The sequence below is a fragment of the Elgaria multicarinata genome, chromosome 1, assembly GCF_023053635.1.
Source record: "Elgaria multicarinata webbii isolate HBS135686 ecotype San Diego chromosome 1, rElgMul1.1.pri, whole genome shotgun sequence".
NCBI lineage: Eukaryota > Metazoa > Chordata > Lepidosauria > Squamata > Anguidae > Elgaria > Elgaria multicarinata.
In genome coordinates, this window is record NC_086171.1 from 114,149,179 (window position 1) to 114,174,871 (window position 25,693).

Consider the following 25,693-nt stretch of genomic DNA (forward strand, 5'->3'; position numbering starts at 1 on the left):
ATAAGGGTGGGTTTTTTTTTTTTTTTTGCTTTATTCACCATGGTTAAAGCCATGTAAGGTGTCTTCTGAACACAGCCTGGCTTTCTGGCTTAACCACTTTGGTTAAAGCCATGGTTTAAGGTGTCTTCAGAATGGGGTCACTGAGACACTCTGAGAGCTGCTCCCAGAGGGCTCTATGACGCCCGCCCCCAAGTGCTGCTAAAGTGGGAAGAAAGGAAATAGGAGTTATTTGCAGAAAGTATAGCCATATGTGGCAAAGAAGAGTTGTTTGCATTGCAGATAGTACTTTGTGCAGTAATGGAATACTACTACAATGAAGGGCTTGAAGATGATAAGTAATTGAAGATAAGCTTCTGTGAGTACACTTTTTATAGAAAGGCAGGATATAAAGTATTGTAATAAAGTAAGTAAGATGATGGTAGGAATGGGTCAGGGGGAACCAAACAGCATTATTTCCAGAATAAACAAGGCAAACTAATTATCACTTAGCAAAATTCCAATTCAAATAATAAGGATGTCCTCAAACATGAGTGGAAAAACTTTTGGTAACAGAATGGGTTTGCATGCACACAAACACACACTAAAAATAATAATCCTCCACTGATGTGACACAACTCATTACTCAATGTGACAGACTACAGCTGGCTCACTGTAGCTGTTTCTAGACATTGATACACCTACCACTAGCACTCCTCCATTTCTTTTCCCTCCTCCTCACTTCCTGTTTAATAAGTGGCTTATACTACTTAACAAGGGAAGAGGGTGTATAGCACATTTTTGGAGTAGCATGGGCGTCTGAGAGCAGCTTCATATGCTACCCAGTGGTAATGTATCTGCTACTGGGCCTGCATCCCACATCACTCTGGTAACATACAATACGAAGACATTGTATAGGAGGAGCTCGTCACGTTGGAATTTTTAAAACTGCTCAGAGAGTTTCGGTTATAGGGTGGTACAGAGATATAATGAATGAACGAATGAAATGAAATTCCCATAACAGCAACCCTCCTAGTTTGCGTTTGTCGGTATCAACTTCTCACATCATTTTCACACTTCATATTTAACCAGAACAGCATGAGATGCAGTCATAAGAAAGCAGCACACATGCCGCTCAAGTACTGTATGAATCAGTTCTGAAACATTAATTGAAGTTCCGTTCCCACATAATTCTATTCCTGATTCCAAAGTTTTATGCAGACCTATGGCCCTTCTAGACCAACACAAAGATACTAAAATACTGTCAAAACTTCATAATTTTCCACCTTGTGTAGAGAGAACCGAGTTCCAGTGTAAACATTTATCCCAACTTAGAATCACCGTTAGCTTGAATGCTATACAATAGAAACAGGACAGAACGTCATTCAAGAGCAAAGCTCTAGTCCAGTAGTATTTTGATTGCACAGTGTTTGCTCTGCACCCAAAGCAAAGGTACAGTAAGTATCAAAGCTGCTGTCTTGTATCCCCCTACATTTGCTTCTTTTCACTTTGTGTATAGTGCTATTCTAAACCAAAGGATGTCTTCCTGACGGCCTGTTCCGCTGCTTCAGTGAGAAATCAGAGGCATAAATTGGATTCTTGCCTGTCACTTTCACCCAAAAACTATTCTGATCTTGCAGTTTATTTGACTGCCTAGCCAATGATTCATGAAGGCAGAATACAATTCCTCTTTATTTTTCTGCAGTTTTGCCAAGACGGTAGCCATAACACTAGAAAAAGAGTGTCATTTTCTACTACTGTCAAGTGAAGATGTGCTATTTTTAGACATCTGCTAATAAAACAAAGAAGCTAGCTGCCATGGTAAAAACAAAAACATTTTTTTCCTCAGTCTGAACCTTGTTAGAAAGTTTGCAATGTTAAAATTGCTAAATAAAGGGGCCGAAACCACCACCCCCAGCACATATGAGTCTTGCCCCACTTTTAGAATCACATTCCCAAGCGCTAATGCTAGTTTCCTCTCTGCTTGAAACTCAGCCCAATACTCTATACTATCTGTTCCTATTCTGGCTACAGCTCTGAGGAAGATATCATGTCCCCATAAAATTAAAATTGGAAAGAAGATGTGACCCATTTTTAGACATTATGTCAGGCTATTCTGGTCCATGACTTGGATCCTTAATTGCTATTTCATTCAAGTCAAGGGAAAGATTTCCAGCAATTCACTCCTCCATCTGCAGTCTCCTGTACCATATCCCAAAAGATCCCAGAGTAGATTCCAGTGGGGGCCCAAAGGGTACTGCAGAGAGGAGGAGGGGGGAAATCCCTGTTCTGTGAATAGGGATTCTATTATGTCCACACACAAAAGAAGTTAGGATCCACTTCAAACAGACCTCAATATTCTGCATGCTTTTAATGAGGTCCAAAACAAAGGCTTTGCTCAATACGCATAAGAAGTGAATCAATTGGGCACAATGCAGACCAAGACTGGAGATATAATTTATAAATACTTAATCAGAGACAGTAATGTGGTGAAGACTACAGTATGAAGATCATTGATAAAAACAGATCACAAACATCTCTGTTCCAGGAACAGTGTTTAATCCCAAACCTTAGCAAATGGTATCAAATTAATAGGCTATTCTAGATTACCTTGACCTTAAAATATAGCAGGGATTAATTTAGCTTACTTAGAGCATATATGGATGGATCCAAGCTAGCATAATGGCTAAGGAACTGAGCTGTGATCCTAGAAGTCCAATCTGCTCTAGTCCATAAATTTACTACAGGACGTTAGACACTCAGCCTCACTCACACAAAAACATGTACTGCTCTACTTACAGAATTGTTGAGAGAATGTGTATGTGAAGTGCTTTGAACTCTCTGGAGTGCTAAAGAATAAATTATTAGTGAAAAATAGTTTGTCAGCTCAAGTACGTCATCAGACAGAGGGAAATCACATTTCCTTACTGTCACTTTCCTCTCAGCTTCTGTCCTACGATACTTCCTCTTTCTTCACAGAGGGGAAGAAAGAGAAAGTAAACCACATGGCACATTCAGTGGCCATTTTTATTGCGCCGCTTTCCCTGCACACAGCAGGAAATGACAGCACAATCTGTTTTTTTAAAAAAATGGATTTAAAGGGGTCCATTTTGTGACAGAAAGAAGGAAAGAAAGAGTGGGAGACACATGGGAGGCGGACAACATTGTCAAAAGGACCTACAAACACTTGTAAGTGGGGAGTAATGAGCGTGCGATAAAATGCTCATCTGATGATGCTCCAAGACTCCCATTTCATACAGGTTTTAAATTTTGCTCACAGCACGGAGTGCAACAGCATGGGACAGCAAGAATAACATTGAGCAAGTGGGTGGGATAAAGCTAGTCACAAATTTATCGGCTACAGCTTCCACAGAGTTTGGCCTGGCCTAGGGCAAGGATTCAGCTTTTTGAAGCCCCACTGCTTTTAGATGAGTTACCACTCCTCATGCTGAGGAAAACATAAAGCGATATTGTACACTGCCCAGAGAGCCCCAGCTAATGGGCAGTATGAAAATGTAATAAATACATAATTAAATGATACCATGGTCATCCCTGCCAACTTGGGGGGTGGGTGGGTGAGGCATGCCTGCCTGCCCTCAACTGGACTGGGATTTGGTAACATCCAAGACCCGTTAAAGGGAACTCAAACAATGAATGGGGAGCTCACTTCCACGCAGCTTCTTCAAAGGATCGTGCCCAATTTCCACAATGCGAATGGCTGGATTGTGACAAAAGCAGAGGATACCAAAACAGAGGGTTGGAACCAATGGGACCCTTGGGACCAATGGGACTCAGTGGTGGCGGTGACACAGGCATGGGCAGGTCACAGCCCTTCTGGAAACAAGCATTTCCGCTCATTTCGGTACTTGCTGCGGAACTGCTACATTGCGGCTGCTGGTGGGCCTTAATTAAAACATTGCTACTGGGAAGGCAACACCTCTGCTTTGCTGGGCCTATTGTGAGTGCAGACAAAATCCCTTCCCAGGTCCCTCAAGAGGCTGTTAACATGTAGCCAGGTAATTGATGAACTGCCAGACAAGGGTAGCAGGGGGTGGAGGGACAAGTGGAGAAGTCACTGGCTCAGGTCCCTCTGAGCATCTTAATTTATAGCCCAGGGGAGGAACAGAAGGGAGAGATTCCCACTCCCTTGCCTGTGGGTGGGGTGTAAACTACAGCAGCCAGATTACATCGCTGCCCAACCACAGTGCCGGCATGTCCCCATAACTCTCTGCCTGCAGCCCCTCATCATAATGTCACAAAACAGCCCCCCTGGTAAGTGAGGAGTCAGGGCTATCCATGCTTTTTAGCAGGATGGGACAACTTGTAGACCAAAATATCTGGAGGGCCACAAATCCCATCATCCCTCGCCACTGGCTGTACTGGTAGTGCTGATGGGAGTTGTATGTCAAAAAATCTGGGGTTAAACCAAGTTGCCCACCTCTGCTTTATAGGCTCAATTGCTAAAGGAATTACAGGTTTTCATGAAAATTCATACGCGATTGCTTGGCGGAGTAGAACAAGCAAAGATCAGTATATACAAATAATTATCTAAAGTATCAACATTTGATGTTAATTATCTTAAGATATAAATACAACTCTTGGAATGTCCAAAGAAACAGCAACATGAGCAAATGGCAGCTCAACAGAGGATTCTTTTAAGGAACACTGAATATAATTTTGATTAATATCACATGCTGTTATAAACTGCTTCATTCCCTTATGTAGCTATTGTGTATTTTGTTGCTACTTAGTCTATTTCTTCCATGTTTATAAGGGTCAGAACAAGGGCAGAATAAAATGGCACATAATAAGCTGCTATCTGCAGATGGTGAAGGCAGCAATAATTGCTGTAGGTCAACTTGCCATTTTCTTCATCTTTTCCTGTCAGTTACAAAAATGCAGGCCGCACCTGAACGTTATGTTCCCTGCTAAACAGCACTTCCCTTCTTGTCTATCACAGACTCTGGCTTGCTCCGAAATTCTTTTGTTCCCCGCAACCAACCCAGCCTTAGCCAGAAGAGGAGACATGTTTTGTGTTACATCAACCACTTCAGTGTGATGGAAGGAAGGGGAGAGAGAAACATAACTAATCCCAGCAAATGTGAACGCACGTGCTCAACCAAGAGCACTTGATGCGGCACTTGATGCAGCACGGGAAGGCCACTCAAAGTGCCCAAGTGGTGCGACTTTGAAACAGTTTGTGCTAGAACTAAAGACACATTTTTTTTCAAAAATCTAAACTTGAAAGTAGACATGCAAAGTGCCATGGTGCAACATTCGTATAACTTTTACAGAAAGCAAAAGTTGAGTTTCAAATTTCACTTTTCAAGTGTCATATTTGGGCTTTTGGATTAGGAACATAGGAAGCTGCTTTATACCGAGTCAGACCATTGTTCCATCGCCCAGTATTGTCAACACTGACTGGCAGCAGCTCCCTAGAGTTTCAGGCAGGAGTTTTTTCCTGACCTACCTGAAGATACCAGGGATAGAAACTGGGACCTTCTGCAGGCAGAGAATTAAGTTTCAAATCATCAAAATAAAGACTTTACAACCACATAAGAAATGTTTCCCCACTCCTCCAGCCATTGATGTTTGTAACATTAGCTCCATCTCAATGTTAAGGAGGTATGAAGAATATGGTGACCATATTTTGGAAACCAAAAAGGAGGAAAAAAAGGCCGCCCCCAAGGGGGCGTGCCCACCAACATGTCCAGCCCCCAACGGGGCGTGCCCACCAACATGTCCAGCCCCTAAGGTGGCATGCCCACCAACTTCTCCAGCTCCCAACTAGCAATTACAGGAGAAGTGAAAAACCCTTCTCCACCCCCACACCAAGCCCATCGGCGTAACAGCTAATAGTTAGATCCAAAAGATCAGTGAATTCATTGGAAAACCTTAGGAGAATTCAAAGCTGTTCTAGTTGCGGCAACTAGAAAGAGTGGGACCTGCTGCACAAGATAAAAATTCTCTCTCATTCCCAGAAAGAGGCAGCAACTGTAGGATATCATACTGCATTGTTGTTTTCTAGGTTTGTATTGTAGGGGAATAAGCCATCTCCCCTCCCATGCACATATGGAGGCAGCCATACTGTTGGAGCCCATCGGAAGTGAGGCAGGTGGCTACCAGGAGGAGGGCCTTCTCTGCTGTGGCACCCCGGCTGTGGAATGAGCTCCCTAAGGAGGTTCGCTTGGCACCTACATTATATGCTTTTAGACGCCAGGTGAAGACCTTTTTATTCTCCCAGCATTTTAACAATCTATAAATTTTAAATAATATGGTTTTAAATTTGTAATTTTGCATTGCTGCTGTTTTTATCTGGTTGAGCTTTTATATTGTATTTTATATTATGGTTTTATACTGTTGTTTTATACTTTGAATGGTTTTAATTTTTGTGAACCACCCAGAGAGCTCCGGCTATTGGGCGGTATAGAAATGTAATAATAAATAAATAAATAAAATAAAAATCGGCACATACCATATACTGCTTTCATAGTGCTATATCCCGCTTGGTGTAGTTCTGGCCTTAGTAGCTATGCATGCACTGTATCAATTTACCATGCAAAGTAACAAAGAAAGAAGAGCTAAAACAGGACATTGATCCCTCACCACCACCCCATTTTGATCACCAGGCAGCTGGCGACCTTCCCATGTCCCATGCCCGGCACATAATTACAGGTGGCAAAGGCTGCGTGCTTCTCCAAGCAGTCCCAATGAAGTGGACTGGTATGCACAATTATAGCTCCAAGGCCCCAAGGCACTATGGTGAACTCAATGGGTGCACTCTCAGACCCCCAGAATTTCTGGCATCCTTCTGTAGGTTTTCCATCCCATGCAAGTTAATTTTGTGCTATGCTCCCCCACATCCCTCTGCCCTTCCTCTCCTTTTAAAATTGTTTTTTATTATTATTATTATTATTTCAAATTATTTTAGGCTGCTTTTAAGGAAAGAACCCTTTGGAATTGTTGCACAATTAATTTCATGTGCACATAGGGTGGGGTGGGGAGAAATAGCCCAAATAGAATTAAGCATAAGTACGTAAGAAGTGCCATGCTGGATCAGACTGAGGGTCCATCTAGTCCAGCACTCTGTTCACACAGTGGCCAACCAGCTGTCAACCTGGGACCAACAAAACAGGACATGGTGCAACAGCAGCCTCCCACCCATATCCCCCAGCAACTGGTGCACACAGGCTTACTGCCTTGGATACTGGAGGTAGCACATAACTATGAGGGCTAGTAGCCATTGATAGGCTTCTCCTATTAGCCTTTCCCTGCTGGTTTTGTTTTGTTTGTTTGTTTTTGCTCCCCAGCAAAACAATAGATACTCCCAGAGTATTTATCTCTGATACTCAGAGGTAGACTGCAGTTGAGCATGGGGGTTCTATTTAGCCATCATGATACGATTTCTCCTTGAATTTGTCTCATTGCTTTTTAAAACCAACACAAGACTCTGTGTATGTATCAGCCATGCTTTTAAGCACATTCACATGTACCCCATTCCACCCATCACATCCATATACTCACGCACTGCCAACATGAACACAAATACTCTCTCTCTCTCAGGATCACCCACCCCAAAACACACACACACACACACACACACACATCCATTCATAGACAACCATGCACCTCATTCAGCCATCACATCAATACAGTCACACACACACACACACACACACACACACACACACACACACACACATACACACTTCTCCTACCCAAGGATGCTCCTATGCTTGCTTCTGCTGTCTCCCCACCCCCACCCCCCACTCCATTTCTCTAGGCAAATGATGGGGATTTTTACATTCATCTTGGAAATATTCTTCACAGCAGCTAGGACACCGGTTTATTTCTACTATTTTCCAGATGGCTATTCAATTTTTGGTAAAAAAGAAACCATTATCAATGTGCTGAATCCAATACTTTAGAAGCACATCAGTAGCTCAACTGAAGCCATATCCAAATATTCAGCTTTTTAGGACTTTCTTATTTTGCAATATTAACTTCCAAACTTAGTGCTTTATTTTAGAATTAAAGAGAGTCATGTAAGTGAAGGAGCATAAAGTACAAAAAACACACACCCAACCCTCTATACATAGCTGTGACAGATATTTATTTTACTGAAGCGTATTTCATTAGAAATTATGGCTCCTCCCATTGGTCTTGAACAGATCAAGATATTTAGAATCAAACAAAATCTTTGTGAAATACACCATCTAAAGTGGAAACATGAAACTTCAGATCACACTTAAAAAAGTAGTCTGACTTTGGCCTGATCTGCCAAAAAATAAAATAAAAACAAAAAAGCCTGTCATTTCCATATATTCCATCCTTTGGGGTGGGGGGCGTGAAAGAACAGACAGGGTAGGTTCAAATTAGAGTAACTAAATTTACTTCAATGGCCTTATCTTCCCTCTGGGAATTCATGGTAAGAGAATACATAAATGTTATTTGTTAGAAGCAAATTACAAAAAAAAATGTGGTTTGTGGGGTATGAATACACAATTTGGGTGGAAACTGCTATCTGGATGAAAAAAAAAACCCTACTGAAATAAATATACACCAAGGGCATGGTGCTGTGTCTATCTGTTGCTCCACCCCCCACCCCACCCCGGTACAGAGAAATGTATATATATATATATATATACACAAAATCTTTTACCAAAAATAACAATAAAAACTTTTTAGCATCCTACCTTCAACAGTGTCTTCCAGCAACTTGAGCTTTAGTTTAAGCATGGGTGGGGAGAGCAGGGTGCAGGTCTTCCAGCCAGGAGAAGCTTGTAGTCCAAGAAAAGGCCCAGATGTGCCAATGGGGGAGTCTGGGAAGGCTCATTTCCAGAAGTGCCAAAACGGGCCCTCCCAGCCTCTCCCAAGCGGCAATCTGGGCTTCTGCTGGGTCATCGCTATGGCAGCAACCCAGCAGAAGTCAAGATGGACCATGGGAGAGGCAGGGAAGGCCCGTTTCAGCACTTCTGGGAATGGGCCTTCAAAGCCTTGCCCAGCCTATATCCGGGCTTCTACTGGGTTGTTGCCATAGCATTCTGGCACTTCTGGAAATGGGCCTTTCGAGCCCCTCCCCTGGTACATCTGGGTGTTTGCTTGGTCACCGCCATAGCGATGACCCAGCAGAGGCCCAGATTTAGGCAGGATGGGCCTACGAAAGCGCATTTCTGGAAGTGCTGGAACGGGCCTTCCCAGGCCCTACCACCCAGCGTTTTTTCTCTATTTCCCCATAAAATAGGGATTTTCCTCCAGGACCTGGTTTTGCCCTCCGTTTTCCAGACTAGTCCAGGCAAAACTGGTCATATGGTCACATTAATGAAGAATAGTTTCTCATATTACAAGGGCCTTGCTAAGCAGTAGGCCTTCAGCAATGTTAAGGATATGTGAAGAATAGCTTCCTGTATTACAAAGAACTTACTAAATGGTGGCCCTTCAGAAATGTCTTGGAACAAGCTCTCTTTGGAATACCATAAACATCATCTGCAAAAGAGTGAGTTTCACCTAATCTAAGCTGTAACACTTTCATAAAGTGGAAATGTTTGACAATTTCTTTCCTAGAACAAACATTTACTGTAAATGCCCTCTGAACGTGCTTTACCAAACATGTTCTTAAATAAAATGTAATTAAAACTTTTGGTCAAAACAGTAAAACTCAGGGATGACAACTTACCATGTAAAGATAAGACACAGCAATGTAGATATTAAAATCAGAACTTGGTTAAACATTGCAGATTGTGTGCGCTGGATGGCTCTATGGAGATCATTCTAGATTAAAGGAAAATAGAGAACTGTACAGTGTTCGGATGTGATTTGTATCTTAGATGTGCTTCAACTAATAATAATAATTCATCGAGTATTTAATATGAAGTGTGCAATCTGTAGTACATGCTAAAATGTAGCAATATGTGCACAGGCTCATTTCATTTATACATTAACTGGTTATTTCCCTTTCAACTGAGGTTTTCAAACCAATTTACAAACAAGATAAAGCGAAAAAGAAAAATCAATTAGCATTACTAAGCAGTACAAGAAACAGTAAAAACAAATTCTAAAACACATGACTCATACAATAAATGAAATTAAAAACAGCTAACCTAAATAAAAATGGAGGTAGCAGTCAAGCCAGCATTTGTTTTGAAATATGAGACAGTACAGCTAAGTGATCAAAAGCCTTCTGAAATAGAAACTCTTGCAGTGGAATCTTACCTGTCTACTCAAAAGTGTCCTATTAAGTACAATGTGGCTCAGTCCTAAATAAGTAGGTGTAGGATATCTGACAGTAAGGCTCACTGAGCTTAGGGATGTTGGAGAAATGCTCATTGGACACAAATCCCTTCAGACTACTGAATGTTTACCTGTGTATTCTGCAGCGGACTGGCTTTTTCCAAGTCACGTGGATTCTGCAGACTTGTGGACCCTTTTTTATTTTATTTTATTTACTTTTGGCAGGGATTTGCACAAGTAGGAACAGAATCCTCTTATACAAATCCGATATCGTCAATGCGTGGACGATGGAATGAAAGATGCCTGTACAAGCCATGAAACACAGGCAGAACAGATTTCACTGCATCCGTACATCCCTAAATCTGAGCTCAATGAGACTTATTTCTAACTAGATATGTATAGGATAGTGCTTTTCAGATGGCAGCAGAGCTGAGCAAGGAAGGGGACTAAGCAGACCTTTCCAGGCAGAGAGTTCCACAAAGTGGGCAGCACTACCAAGAGAAGCTTCTCTGTGGAATATCAGAAGAATATCAGAAGAAAAGGAGGGCAAGGGGCAACAGCAAACTACAAGAGACGGGGAAAACACACGAAAGAAGGAATCCCTAAGATTATGCTCAGGATTCAAGCCATTTATGGCTTAAAGCAGGGAGAAGGGAACCTTTTCAGCCTAAGGGCTGAATTCCAACCTGAGAATGGTCATAGGAGGCACATTCGATCTGTGAGTCTTTCTGATTGTAAGCCTACACAGAAGTAAGCAGGACAAGGCTTCTTCTGCATGTCTACTCATAAGTAAGCAGGACTGAATCACTCAGCAGCACTTTCAACTAGCATCCCAAATATCAAGTCTGTGCATGTCGACTCAGCAGCAATCGTGAGCAGAATGTCTGCTCAAAAGTAAGCAGGGCAAGCAAGCAGAATTGAATCACACAGCAGCTTCTTCCCAAGGCTTTACTCTTGGCAAGGAAAAGCTCTCATCTCCAATCAGCTGCTGGTTATAGAGAAGAGGAGCGGGGCTTGGGGAAAAAGCTGCCAGGCCAGATGGGAAACACCCACAGGGTATATCCAGCCTGTGGTTTCCCCATCCCTTCTTTCAAGGTAATAACCAGCCCCTTGAATTGGGACAAGAAACAAACTAGAGTAATGGGCACTGATGCACTCTGCTCCTGACACACGATGGGCCACAGAATTCTGCACAACCTGCAGCTTCTGGAGCTTCAAGGGTGGCAACCCCCTTAGGACGAATTACAATCATCCACCTAGGAGGTTATTGATGCATGGATGACAATAGTGTTAATTATCTCCAAGCTTGCAATAACCCTCTGAGATAGGATAATGATCTCTGTTATTCCCATTTAATAGATAGAGAGCTGAAAGTAAAAATTGACTGGGCTGCCCTACACGTTCACAATGTAAGAGGAAGTCCTTGAATCCAGACTAATATGTGGCACTATCTACTGGGCTGCCGTGATTCTACCATCTGTGATGCACTTCAGTTGCCTCAGTTCACAATAGTTTTAATTCATTATACAGATCCTGAAATTTGCAGAACATTCAGGGAATGAGACCAAGAAATTCAGTTAGCAGCACTATTATTTCAAGGCTGGTACTCGCTGCATATGTTTAGGCCTATTCTTAAATTTGCCAGCTGGCTGCAGGCCCCAGTGCCAAATATGCTAGGCAGAAATAAGTGGAGCACAGCAGTTCTTTGGGCTTGTCCCCATATTCTGCTTTTTTCATGTTCTGCATACCAGCATGGGATAGGAGCCAAGTATAATTGGCATTTGCTAAGCTAGGACCTCAAAGAATCCTCCGTTCTCATTGACTGGAGCCAGCAAAAAAGAACCAGCAAATCAAAGGGGTTAATACTGGACCAAAGCTTTATTATAAGCATAGTCAATGCATTTAGAGTTCTGAATACAGAAACTAACTGAACCACAGGGACGTAAAACAGAAGGTTGGAAATGCCAACAGTAAAACAACTTCAACATCTGAAAAGCAAATAAAAAAGCAATTAAGCTAACATATTTGGATTTATACCAATTTACTCCCAAGGATTTTCAGTGGCATTAAAACAGTCTTAAATCTAAGTACTATGATTTAAGTGGACTGCAGGCCAACCTTTATGCTTCTAGTTGCATTTCCTCATACAGAAAAAAGTAAGAAGGTTTTCCCCCCTTTTCTTAAATCAATTATGGTCGGAAATCAAGTATTCTATTATACTTACAATCATATTCTCCAAAGCATGTTTGGCAAGCCAACAGTTTAAAAATACCGGTATAAATAAATTTCTTAACGAAGGCCAGAAAATCTGGGGGGGAAATACAGAAACACATTAAATGCATCGTCTAAAAAATCTCTCTCAATGAAACTGCATCCAGTGTACAGAAAAAGTAGTTTCATTTTAAAAGACCAAATTTCAAGCCTCATTGCTTTTCTGCTAGACATCAAAGGTGGCAATAATACAGGTAAGAAGAATACATCCAAGCAGGGAGAACTCTGACATTTAATCTACTCTATTTTCATCCCAGTTCTTACTTCCGATAAAAGTTGTAGTCCAAAACACAATTGCCAGGAAGTATGATTCAGGTTCCTGGATTTAGATTTCCCAAGGGTTAACAGTTGCAGCCTTGCCTTCCCTATTTTAAAGTTGGTTTTGTGGGTTTGGCTTGGGATGTGTGTACATATAGTTGAAGGGAGGTGTCCATATTGAGGAGTGTGAGAAAAGTTGTTATAATATACCTGACATGGGGGGCATGTCTACACCAGCCCTATACCCCGGGATCATCCCAGGATCATTTCTGTGCATCCAAATGCCACACAAGGGATCCCAGGAGCAGGCAGGGATGATCCCTCCATTTTCCTGGGATAACCCTTAGGTGTAGAAAGGACCTAGGTGCTATAGAATATCTAAAGGTAAGCCTATGCTACAGTCTTACAATCTCAACAATCAGTGTAATAAACAAAAGCTACAAGTCATTGTTGCAGGGGTGGGGGACTTTTAATAAGAGCTAAAAGAAATACACCATATCTAAAATAGAGTCAAAATTACATTTTGGTCTTACTAATTCAATTAATCAACCAAAACTTGCTGCCTTAAGAGAAATAAACACTTTTTAATACACCTTTTAAGGGTGGAACACTCTCAAGGTTGTGTGCTTGATCAAAGCTGTACAGAACAGATACAATAACAGTGTAATAAATATGTGTTCAATACATGTTACTTTACTGTGTATAATCTGTACAGCACCATGTACATTGATGGTGCTATATAAATAAATAATAATAAATAATAATAATAACTTTAAAAAATTGATTACCTAAAAAAACCAAACAACATATGCAGCCTTAAGAGAAATCATTACCCTTTAGTTAGAACTAACTAAATCCCTTTAGTTAGAACTTCATTTTTTGTAACTTCAAACTAAAGTAACTTAGTAGCTTACTAAGCTACTAAGTACCCCAAGAGCCTGTCCCTCTCGCAATAGAGAAATACAGATAGAGACTCACTGTAATGATGAAAGGAATAGCATTGACGATTTCCAAAAGGAAAGGCATCCGCACGACTTGTTCCCATAGGTTTCCCTAGAAGAAGAAGAAGAAGAAGAAGAAGAAGAAGAAGAAGAAGAAGAAGAAGAAGAAGAAGAAGAAGAAGCCAACACAACACAATCAACAGTTAATTTTGAACATGAATATTGTGAAAACATCATAGGTGACACACAGCAAGAGTATACTACTACATTCTCCATCTAAAATATACTAGTTTCTTCTAATATACAACAGCATACCTTAATTGTTGCTATCAAGCCCCATTTGTAAGAAGGGCCCACATGTTCTTTTTAATGTGTGAGTGGGTCAGGCTTTGCCATCTAGTCCCCCCCCCCAAGTTAGTGTAATTCTAAGCAGCTGTAACCTCTGGCATTTGCACATACAGCACATTTCTGGAAATGGTCCTTTACGGCCGCCGTAGTTTGCAACCTTAGATCTAGGGAACTACAAAGACCACATCTTCATTTAAAATGGTGGCTCTCATTGGGGATCCCAGCTGCTGGATGGGTCAAGTGTGTCCCTCAGACAGGCGGGGCAGAGTGGGGGAGAAGTCTAATGGACTCCCAGACAGCTTCGTGCCTGGGAACCTAAAACAGCCAACTCGGGTCAGTCCAGGCCAAAAGTGGCCCGAATTGTGTGTGTGAAAGAGTGTGTGTCTGTGCACAGCCCTACTTCAAACAGTAGAAGAGGGCTTTACTTATCTGTGAACATTTCCTAACAATGGCATTGAAGAAAATATTGTTGTTTTTTTAAAAAGACAGACAGGTTTGTCACCACTTTAGAGAACAGGATCTTTGAAAATGAACAACAAACTACTTGATACACTTAGGAACCATATACTAGGAGGGTGGGGGTGAGGATGAAACCATGAGTGCATCATCAAGGAGAGAATGTAGTATAAAGGCATAACTGAGTTTCACCCTGGGGTGGGAGAACTGGGGATGCTCAAGCTCACTTAAATTCTCCAAACTTTATTTCAAAGCTCAGTTTAGCCCTCTCCTATTCTTGTCTGTGATCCATTTTTCAACTTGTTCGAATGAAGAAAGTGTGCATTATTCAAAAGTGCAAACTTTTCCCCACTGACTAAACTGGGAAAATGTGGCTTTTTACAAATGGACAACTTTAAAAATGTACAAGTTAAAAACACATTTTTAAAAGTGCTGACTTTCTCCCCATTAAAGCTTGAAAATGTAAATATTTAAAAGTGCACATTTTTAAAGTGGTACATTTTGCTAATGCAAACACAAGTTTGTGCATTTTTGAACATTTTCAGAGGATATGTGCTCTCCATTTGCATTCAGGGTTGCAAACAGGGCATTTTCAAGTGAGCTGCCACTGAAACTTGATCAGGGGTCTGGAAACAAAGCCCTATGAAGAAAGAATGAAACAAATGGGCATGGTTAGCCTGGAGAAGAGACGATTGAGGGGAGACACGATAGCACTCTTTAAATACTTAAAAGGTTGTCACACAGAGGAGGGCCAGGATCTCTTCTCGATCCTCCCAGAGTGCAGGACACGGAATAATGGGCTCAACTTACAGGAAGACAGATTACGGCTGGACATCAGGAAAAACTTCCTGACTGTTAGAGCAGTACGACAATGGAACCAGTTACCTAGGGAGGTGGTGGGCTCTCCCACACTAGAGGCATTCAAGAGGCAGCTGGACAACCATCCGTCAATAATGCTTTAGGGTGGATTCTTGCATTGAGCAGGGGGTTGGACTCGATGGCCTTATAGGCCCCTTCCAACTCTACTATTCTATGATTCTCATACATCCCTAGTTTCACCACCAGATCAGTTGTTAGAAGCAAAACAAACAAATGACTTTACCCAACAAAAATGAAAAGCAGTGATTTAGTAAAGAATGATCAATATATTAAATGGATTTACATCTTCTGCACTAAGACACGTTTAGACGTGCAGGATCTGAGACAGAAATATTATTGCCAAAGGACTCAATCACCGGGAAGCTCTCTTACCCAAGCCCCATTGAAACAAACTTCAGCTACACAAGAGCACTTCACTTCATTGCAATAGAATAACTCCCAGGGAGATTTATTCCAGTGCAAGTCTGGTCCCTATATAAATATTTGCCTTTGCCTTTTAAAAAAAAAAAAAAAAAAACCCTACTACTTTCTATTTCATGCTGTTCAATTAAAAAAATGAATCTTCTTTATTTAGAAGCACATAGTGCTCCGTTAATCAGGAAAGTCTAATTAGTAAGTGAGGATAGAATCTTGTTCCGTTAGAACATGAGTCCCTTGACCCAAAGCTCCAGAAGACACAGGAGCTCTTCCTTTTTCTCACAATTAAGAAATACTCCCAAAACATATCCTCACTATCTCAAGAGAACAGGGAAATCCTGACTCCACCACAAGAGATAAGGGAAACCCTGGATTCAACATGTACATCAGAGCCCAGGTATCCACAGTAGAGTGATTGGCTCAGTTGAATGCAAGGCTTTATTGCAGTGTTGAACCATAATTTCAAGTGACACTGCAGCATCAGGCAGGCCACTGGAAATTATTCAAATGCAGCATCTTTCTTCTGTTACAATAAAACTGATAGACAAGGTTGCAGAGAGTACTACTCATCAAGCCACAACTAATATCATTTAGGAAGGAATATATTGTGTGTGCGCGCACACACACACACACACACACACACGCTTCTCATTGGGTGCTTGGGAAGATCTTGCATTGTAATTACCCAGACATATATTGAGTCTGGCATTTATTTATGGTAGGACACGTATTGCACTGTATTGTAAGAAGGCAAATCCATTGTGGTCAAAATGTCATTGTTTACCATCATGTATAAATTTATCCCAATTGGTAGATGTAGTGGAATCGCTCTGTTTGACCCAGCGATTCCTTGGCCGGAGAAGGGGGGGGTCTGACTCAGCCAGCCCAGACTCACGCCCCTTCACTGCCGCTTGTTAACCCTTTAGAGTCTAGGTTCTCAAGGAAGCCACGCCACACTCCAGAAATAGGGACCAAACACTTTTATTCTTCACATTACACACTCCCATAAGTGTCCACACATTAAGGTACACACATAAGAGGTTTGGGGGGGAAACACGGACAAAGGAATGACACACATAGGACAGCAGAGACTAATACCTCCCCCTCCCCCTTTACACACTCAAGCCTAATAGAATCCGCACTCACTCCCCACTTAACCACCCCCACCAGCCGTAACTCTGGCAAGGTCCCTTGCCCAATTGTACCCAAACCTAAACTAAAACAAAACCATCATATATCTCTGCAACTCAACCTCTTGTTGCTCAGTCCGACTTGACTTTACGCCACTCAAATTAGGACTCCTTCCCTCAGCGGCCGCGTGGAGCCTCCGCCATCCAGCCAGTCCAGCCTGGATGCTCTGACTCACCACACACACGCTGGACTCGTAACGCCCACAGGAAAGAGACTGGACCCTTAGGTACCTAAGCCTTTTATCCCTTTCTGGGACCCCCTTGTCACCAGACCCACCCTGACCAATAGAAACCCCATAGCAACCCACACTTCTCCCGAAGGGAGGGGGAATGCTCCCAGACATTGCACAGCTGCAACTTGTTACTTTCCCCCCTGGTACCAGCCCGGGGAGGCATTATCAGATGCCAAGCGCTTCTTGCCCAGCACGGCCTTGGCATTTCGTTTGCTACTCCCTTTTCAGACACAAAGAAACCCCTCTCCCTCTCCCTGGGATGAAGCAAAAAGATGTTCTCTTAAAGGAACCATGGGCTCAGCCCATGACAGTAGAGGCTGAAGCAGACTGATCTAACAAGAAAAGCAATGGATTCCTAGTGAGAGGGTTCAGAAAGCCAAGACTGATGATGGGAAATATGAATTGCAATTTTAAAATCCACAGGAAGCTTGAGCTGTTAAGACAATACTGCTTGTAACAATCTCTAAATTCAACTAATAAATAACTTTACAAACTCACTTGTCTTAATTAAGAGGAACATGGCTTCTAATTGGCAAGGGCCTCACTATGAACTATGGATTTGGGAGAATATAACCATAAGTACTTACTTTATAGCTGAGATAACTCAGGAGCGTAGTTTCCAACAGACTTATCGAGGCCACTGATACCTAAAGAAGTGACATGTGCATGAAATCTTACACAACCTTTGAAGATTAAGAAAACATGAAATAACAATATTGGAAGGTAATCGGGGATGGCCCAAGACATTTTGCTTCTGAGGTAAAGGAAAAGATGGCACCCCACTTCATTCTACCTCCAGAAGTAAAACAGAATGGTAGTTGAATGTTACACTGATGATACAGTAGTATTCTCCACCTCATCTGAGGAATGCCAGACTATTTTAGGGAGTGCAGGTCAGACAATGAGGAACACACGGCTCTGTCCTCTAACAGTGAAATGCCAAGGAGGCTGCTACTGGTGGCCTTTCTGCACAACCCACTGACACTTGAGGTGTAATGGCTGACCCTGAAGGTAATCAAAACTAGTTGTATTATGAGTAGAGAAGTTATTCTTCAAGCTTTCAATAAAGTCTTTGGTCTCTTAATCTGGGCTTCTTCTCATAATACAGCTGCCACCTAAGAGCACACTTTGGAACGCCCCTATATTGTGACTACTCTAGCCTTAGAGCTGTTTCACGTGTTCCATTTCTCCATGTTGGTTGACCTGCACTGTGCAGTTTTATCTCCACTAACAATAAGCAAAGGTTGACAACACGATAGAGATAAATTATTCAGTGAAACATAACAAGCCACATTGTATCAGACAAAGATTGGTTTTGCCCAATATTTGATTTAGCCCAGAATTCCATTTCCAACACACAGACTAGCCAAATTCCTCTGGAGGCTCATAAATAAAGCATGAAGGTGATGACTTTCCACTGATGTTTGTCCCCGGCTTCATATTTGGAAGCAACTGTATCTGGAACTAACTGCATTAAATAAAAATGTTGCAGCCATTCGGGACCTTACAAATCTATTCCACATAAACAAACACCTGATTCAGAAACGGATTTAGTGCTGGTTTCGAGTCCTTATATTCAGGTTTTCTTTATCTATAGATCTTTTCAAGATCTTAAAATGCAAATAAATAAATAAATAAAATCTCAGATTAATTTGCCTCAGTCATTTCAAAACCACTATAAAAAGTACTAATGGGCTTAAAATAACTGCATAGACTCAATAACTACAGGATATTCTATGAACTGTTATTTCTAGAAACATATCATCATCCAGTCTGGAATCTTGAATAAGATTAGCATGAGAATTTCTAATTTTAAACGAATGTCCCTTGCTAATGAAAACCCAACATCCTGACAATCGCATAATCAAGATTAAGCACAGATATTAGGAGTCATGGAAGTAGAGAGAACAGCAGACCAGAAAGCTGTTGAAATGCCACAAAATAAGCATCACTGCTTCTGGCTGAAGTGAACCATATGCCACAAGCATCCAGCCACTTGGCATGAATAAATGCTTCGTTTTGGTGATAAAGAGCTTAGAATTCTAATAATCTCAGCTTCCACTATGCACTATTTTTAGGCCCATGAAATTTTCATGGGAGGGGGTATGTTTTGTTATGGGGTGTCAGCTCCTGGGCCACTGGCTTCTACGCTCAGAGCTGACGCCAACCATAAAAGCTAGCATTGCTATCCGAGAAAGGGGAAGGGCACTCATGTTTCCCAGGCTTCTTCTGCACCTCTATCAATCAATTGGCAGGTTCTAATGTTATGATGAAGGTGACGATGGACTAAGCTTGGAGGACTGCCTGTGACCCACCTCTTGATTATCCAAGAAGTAGACATGGGGGAAAGGATGGCCAATTCAAGTAGAATATGAGCCAGAAGGAAGAATGGCATACCCATAAAGGTGGTTGCTCAGCTTGGTGGGAGTTCCCTTTCAGTCCCAAATATACCAAGCCCAGAGTGCTTATCTCAGCTGAGCACAGTCAGAGGAGGTGGAAGGGCACAATAATGGCAGTGCAGTCCAGAAAAAGTGTGGAGAGGCAGATAGAAGTTGAAGCGCAAGGCTGAGAGGTATAGTGTAACTCATAAAATGAGAAGACAAAGGGCATCTCTACATTAAGAACAAAACCTGCACCCTTGCCAGGCTTTCTTTCTATCAGGCCTTTTTGTGTTCACTATGGGCTCTTTTAGACAACTACCAATGGCGACCAAATGATTTTGAATTGACAACATCCCGTCTGGGGAATGCTATTCTGTTCCAGTGGCAGAATAAATCCTGTGATAAATTAGATACTGCATTAACTCTTGTGTTTTCAAAAACCGGGATTAACATGGGAAACCGTGGAAGACCTTCTGGATGTTGGCAAAATCATGTAATGGACCCGCAAACTTCCATGAGTGGCCAATCACAAGCGTGCTATAAATTACTCGTTTAGAGAAGTCCAAAGCTTTGAGAAGGGTTGAAACCCACCCACTTTGTGTATCAGTCTAGCCCTTTAAGGTTCTCCAGATGGTCTGGTCTCCTTCTCTTGGCCCCACCCCCTTCCTTTTTCTGCCGATCTTTTGGTATTTTTCTGGCTTTTGCCTCTCTTAAGTCTTATTCACTGGAAGGAAAAATTTTAAGCTAAAACACTCTGTTATTTTTGATATTTTGGCCCTGCCCCCTTTTTGCCTTTGGCCCTGCTCTCCAAAACTGAATTGAGCCGTTGGGCTGAAAGAGTTTGACACCCCCTGATATAAGAGGTTAAGGAGATGGTCTGCAGAGACAAAAAAGGAAGAGAGCTTTGCAAATATTATTCTAGAATGAAATGGTATTATAACCAAACAAGGACGAAGGTGAGAAGAGTAGCTGTTTTCACAGAGGCATCCTGACACATACAGTATTGGGTGTACGAAGGAGGCTAATTATTTATTTAATTTTAAAGTTAAGGAAGTGCAGTTTGTTATATATCTCATTATGATGCATCTTACATCCAAGCCAGAGAAAATTATTCTCAAATTCCACTTAAGTCAATGGGGCATGCTGGTTGAACTAACGTGTCCCATTAATATAAGGTGCAGCTAACTTTCTCTGGATCATTATCACTGTGCAGTATCAAATTAATGCCATAAGCCCAAACTTTAAAGATGAATTCATCTCATTATGTAGATGTGTTTGCTCAGACTTTGTTTTCAAAGACCCCCAAAGTATACTGGTTTTATGAACTAGAATCACATTATATAATTATACTAGATGGCTAAAGACCTTGAAAACGAATTTGTATTATGAATAACCAAAAATGGACAAGACTTGGAAACTATGTGAACAAAATATTGACTTCAGAAACCACATACATCTTATTAATTAGGAGGTAAATTCCTATACTCAGGAATGACTAACAATGTTTACTTATAAAAGCTACAAGGTAAAAGTAATTTTAAATACAATACTGCCAAGCTGATTTAGGCACAATTTCAAAAATATCAATTCAATAAACAAGAATAAAACAAATCAGAAAGGTTTAGTCTTTCTACCTAGCTTTTGTTTAGAGTGGTATGTAATGGCATTATACAGTTCCACACCTGTCGCACACAAAAACCCAAAATATTTATTCACAAACACACACTCACTACCCAGACTAGGGCTGCTTCTTTTTTAAAAATTATGCTCCTAGGACCCACTAGATGTTCCTCTAAAAGTGTGGAGGCTTCCAGAAACAGCAGCTATATATCTGGTTCCTCCCTCCCATCGTGCAACATCTAGTAGAACTTGTGTTTAGACTGAATGACATTTCACATTTCCTTTCTCTGCCATCATGAGCCAGCAATGTGGAGTGGAGTGGAGCCAGCTTTATACATTACGGACAATGGTATCCACCTCAAAACCATCAGAGAAATTGTCCTTTTGACTGAATACCAGTGTATTTCTGCACAACACACAGTCATTTTAAAGGGACAGGAGAAGAATCATGGTGAATTAGACCCATGATTAATAGCAGGACTGAAGAAATATCTAACCAATTGGGAAACAATATGCTACCAATAGCCTATATTCAAAAGAAAGAAATGAAGAATAAAGGAAACTCACTCTTTCTTCTTGACTGATGTCATAGTATTATATTATCTCTCTAAATTCTCAAAACCATCCATGACTCTAGTAATAAAAATGCACATCTTAAATTGCTTTTTGAAACCCACAGCACACTCCAGCATCATCATAAAGATGATGCTACTTCCAGTCAGCCTCTTATCATCTACACTGTTTAATAACTCTTCCACAGTTCATCCATTCTAGGAAGTTCACTCCTTTGTGTGCGGCGGAGAAGCAGGCCTACTCTCTCCTGTCAGGGGGAGTCAGCACTCCATGTCAATGCCTGACCCATATATCATCCCATTTTGAGGGAGAAGAACATTGTGATTGGGCATCAAGATGGAGGCAAATCCAAAGTCCATTTGCGCAGTTGAGCTACTAATGTGTTACTCCATCAAGTGAAGAGGAGATCAACTAGAGCCATATATAAACCCTGGGTTTATATATTTACAAACAAAGCTAAATAGCAGCTTTCCAGCTGTAATTTGATGCTCAGTTTAGAGGTAAGCACTTTGCAATACCTTAGGCTGGGATCCAAATGGCAAAGTTTTGTGCACAGAATGGGGTTTTCCCAGTGTAGTGCAAAGGGCTACAACATGTGTGTGGGGGGGGGGGGAGAGGGGTGAAAGAATCATTGACTCTTTCCCCATGTACAGGAGTGCTTTCTGTTATGCATGGAGCTCTTTAGACACCAGCATTGTAACACAATCCCATCCATGTCTATATAGGCATAAGTCTCATTCAGTTCAATGGGGATTACCTCCAGGTTAAGGGTGTATAAGATTGCAGCCTCAGTCTTTCAAAAAACATGGACTTCGCCTGACTTTCTGAATCCAAACTTCTTAACCAGCCTTTCCACTAGTTTGCCATCTGATTAGCGTTCTGCGTTGCTATCTGTAATTACCCACCACTTGTTTTGAAATGTAATTAAGCAACATCTGCATGAACTGCATAAAACTGAAATCGTACATTACCTGTAGTCCCCATAAAGGCAAGCTTCTGTTCACCCAGACAATAGGCGACCTGTTAAATTACAGCAACAAAATGAATGCCCCTCCAACTGAATAATTGGGAGCCTGCTCTGAGGACCAAATAAGCTACGTAAGAGTAAACTAGCATGGCCCCTCTGTGGCATCCTGGCTGACAGTTAAATAGATTTCCCTCCCTTAAAAATGTCAATGCATTCAAAACATTACAGTCCATACAATTAAAACAATGCAAAACACTTGAAGCCTACAGCCAAGGAATGGATGGGATAGTTCAAGGCAACATTTATTTACTTATTTATTTATTTAAAATGTTTGTACCCTGCCCTATATCACTAGGAACTCACGACGGCATACAGATAAAATCATACAATGTAAAACAATAAATATACACAGCTAAAAACGAATTAAACTATTAATCAAGTTAAAACCAATATATAATTTAAAAGCAGTAAAAACAATTAGAACTGTTAAAACAATGTGCAAGCCAGGAAAATTTAACCATTAAGGGCTTTATTAAAAAGCCATGTTTTTTACTTGGCGCCGGAATAGAGTCAGCGTTATATATGAAAATTAGCCTCTTTCCTGGTGCTGCACTGTCAGGATTCTCATTATATGCAACTCATGAGCCCCTTTCATGCATTACTCACATGAATATGATCATCATGTGAATTCTGGGGAGTGGGGGCGCACTCCTGGCATCAGGCATGCTGCCTGGCCCTGCCTCTAGTTGATCATACACTAGTACCATTGAGCACAAGCTTCCATACCATTGGGTGTTTTGACTGTGTGGAAGCTTATACATGAGCAGTTGCTCACAGATAGGTTTTTTTCTATAAGGACGTCCAGAGGCAGACCAACTAGCATGCTGGATGCCAGTGTGGGGCCAGGCAGCTCATTAGACTTTAGGACAGGGTTCCCCCTGCAGTCATGTGATGTCCCCTTCACATAATTAATGTGTGAAGGGGGCTTTAAAAGTACAGCAGGATTCTCCCGGTCAAGATCTGGCCCACAGTTCCAAAAACACTCCATTTCTCTCCTGCAGAAATAATACACAGTCCCTATCGTCTTTCCGGTTTATGCGCATTTTGTTCTAGTCCTACTTTCCCCTCAGCATCTCCGTTGATCAAATCCAAGTTTTCTCGGATCCCAATGTGTACTCTGTCTTACTTACTTTAGCCTTTCTTATTCCTGACCAGCTTTCCTATCCCACGTCTTCCCTTCCAGCCCTATGAATCGCTTCAGACCCTCACTGTCATTACCCCTTTCGCATCCTAATCTACCTGTCTCCTACATGTCCTTCTACCCTTACTTTTCATTCTTTTTATATCATCATTGAAAAAATTAACTCTGTACACTTCCTTCAGCCACATAAGCTGCCTATCTTTTATCATCCCTACATTCTTCCAGGTTCCAGGCTTGCTGAACAAAATACTTCTCTAGGACCTGTGTGAGGTTTTAATCCCAGCCAAACTAATGGCCTTCTTTTCCCTCACAGAAGCTGAATTAAAGATATAGGGCCCTTCGTGCTGATAGACTTTCCCATATAGAACACTGCATGATCAGAATTCCAGAACACAAGATAAGGCTACATGCATAGGTTTTGCCTTGCAGATGTCCACAGCTAATGAGTGTATTTTGGGGAGACAGAAATAGACGCTCTGCACAATCTCAGGTGTGGGGCCAGAGGTGTGACATTCACAGCCCTGATCTACATGGGCTGAGCACTTGGGATGCTAAACAAAATATTAAAAATCTATTCCATCACCCCAGCTAGGCAATTATTGTCTGAAGCTTCACCACTGTATTATAATATATGTTGTTATATACAACCTGTATAAGTATGTAACATATACAGCTCTGCTTTAGCTATACTGTTGCATTGGTATAGTTCTTCTTGCAAAAGCACAGCTCCTGTTTACATCAATAAAGATGTTCTTTAGGGAAAGTACAAGTTAACATAAAACATCTCATTACTGTTGCAAACACAACTTTAACACTTACCAATCTATCTTCGCAGAAGTGTTGTTTTGACTGGAACATCCCCGGATTAATTCTTTGCTACCAGATATCCAAATGTAAAATCCATTTTCATTTAGAGAGCAGCATAACAGCACAACAAAAATGATATTAAGAAAAATAACAACAACACAAGAGTCAGACAAGATAATTAGCTTGTTGCAACAACACTTCTTAAATGGTTGCAAAACATTATGCAGAACAATCCAACAGCATTTTGTCTGAGAAAAGGGAGCACTTAAAAATAAACAGGGTTGATGAACAGAAGCCTACCTGCCTGGAAGGAGACACAATTGGGGCTGGGGATTGCTTGTTTATGCAGTAAATTAGCGATGGAGAGAAAATCCGCCTGGGCCTATGAGGGCAGCAGACGCCCCCATGTCTGGCACTCACACAGGCCCTGATGGATGTGCCGGCAGATTTCCCCCACCCCCATCTCTATCTGCAGGATGACCTGCCTGCACTCTTTGTCCTTTCCCCACTACAGTAACGTTGGCTGCCATTAACGCAGCGGGGGGAAATAAGTATTATTTATTTATTGCATTTGTATACCGCCCCATAGCCAAAGCTCTCTGGGCAGTTCACATAAGATAAAACACTTTAAAACAATATACAAATATACAACCTTGGGGAAATTGTGTTTCTCTCTCCCCACCTGCCGATGGGGGCCTTTAAGGCCCTATTAACAAGACTTTTGAGCAGTGGGGGGAGGGGAGAAACATGATTTCTCCAAAGCTGGGGAAGTCACATTTTCTCCCTTCTACTCTAATGGTGGTGACCGCCGTTAGAGTGGAGGGGGAAATGCACAATTTCTCCAGCCTTGGATTAAGAGAGCCTATAAGGCCACAATTGGCACGGGGAAGGCAACTCACACTTTCTGGGGCCTCCAGAAAGTATGCATTTCCTCTGGCACACCAT

The 25,693-nt window shown here is 41.6% G+C and overlaps 1 protein-coding gene across 3 annotated transcripts in view; it reads right to left on the reverse strand.

The window, feature by feature from the left end:
* Positions 1-25,693, reverse strand: part of KCNT2 (potassium sodium-activated channel subfamily T member 2) — a 276,721-nt gene that overhangs the window by 128,650 nt on the left and 122,378 nt on the right. For all 3 annotated transcript variants that reach the window (XM_063117320.1, XM_063117311.1, XM_063117301.1), the window contains exons 4-8: positions 22,745-22,793; positions 17,787-17,846; positions 13,714-13,788; positions 12,431-12,514; positions 9,653-9,747 (exon numbers count right to left, since the gene is read on the reverse strand). In XM_063117320.1, coding sequence (XP_062973390.1) covers positions 9,653-9,747; positions 12,431-12,514; positions 13,714-13,788; positions 17,787-17,846; positions 22,745-22,793 — 363 coding nt within the window. The remainder of the gene's footprint in view (positions 1-9,652; positions 9,748-12,430; positions 12,515-13,713; positions 13,789-17,786; positions 17,847-22,744; positions 22,794-25,693) is intronic.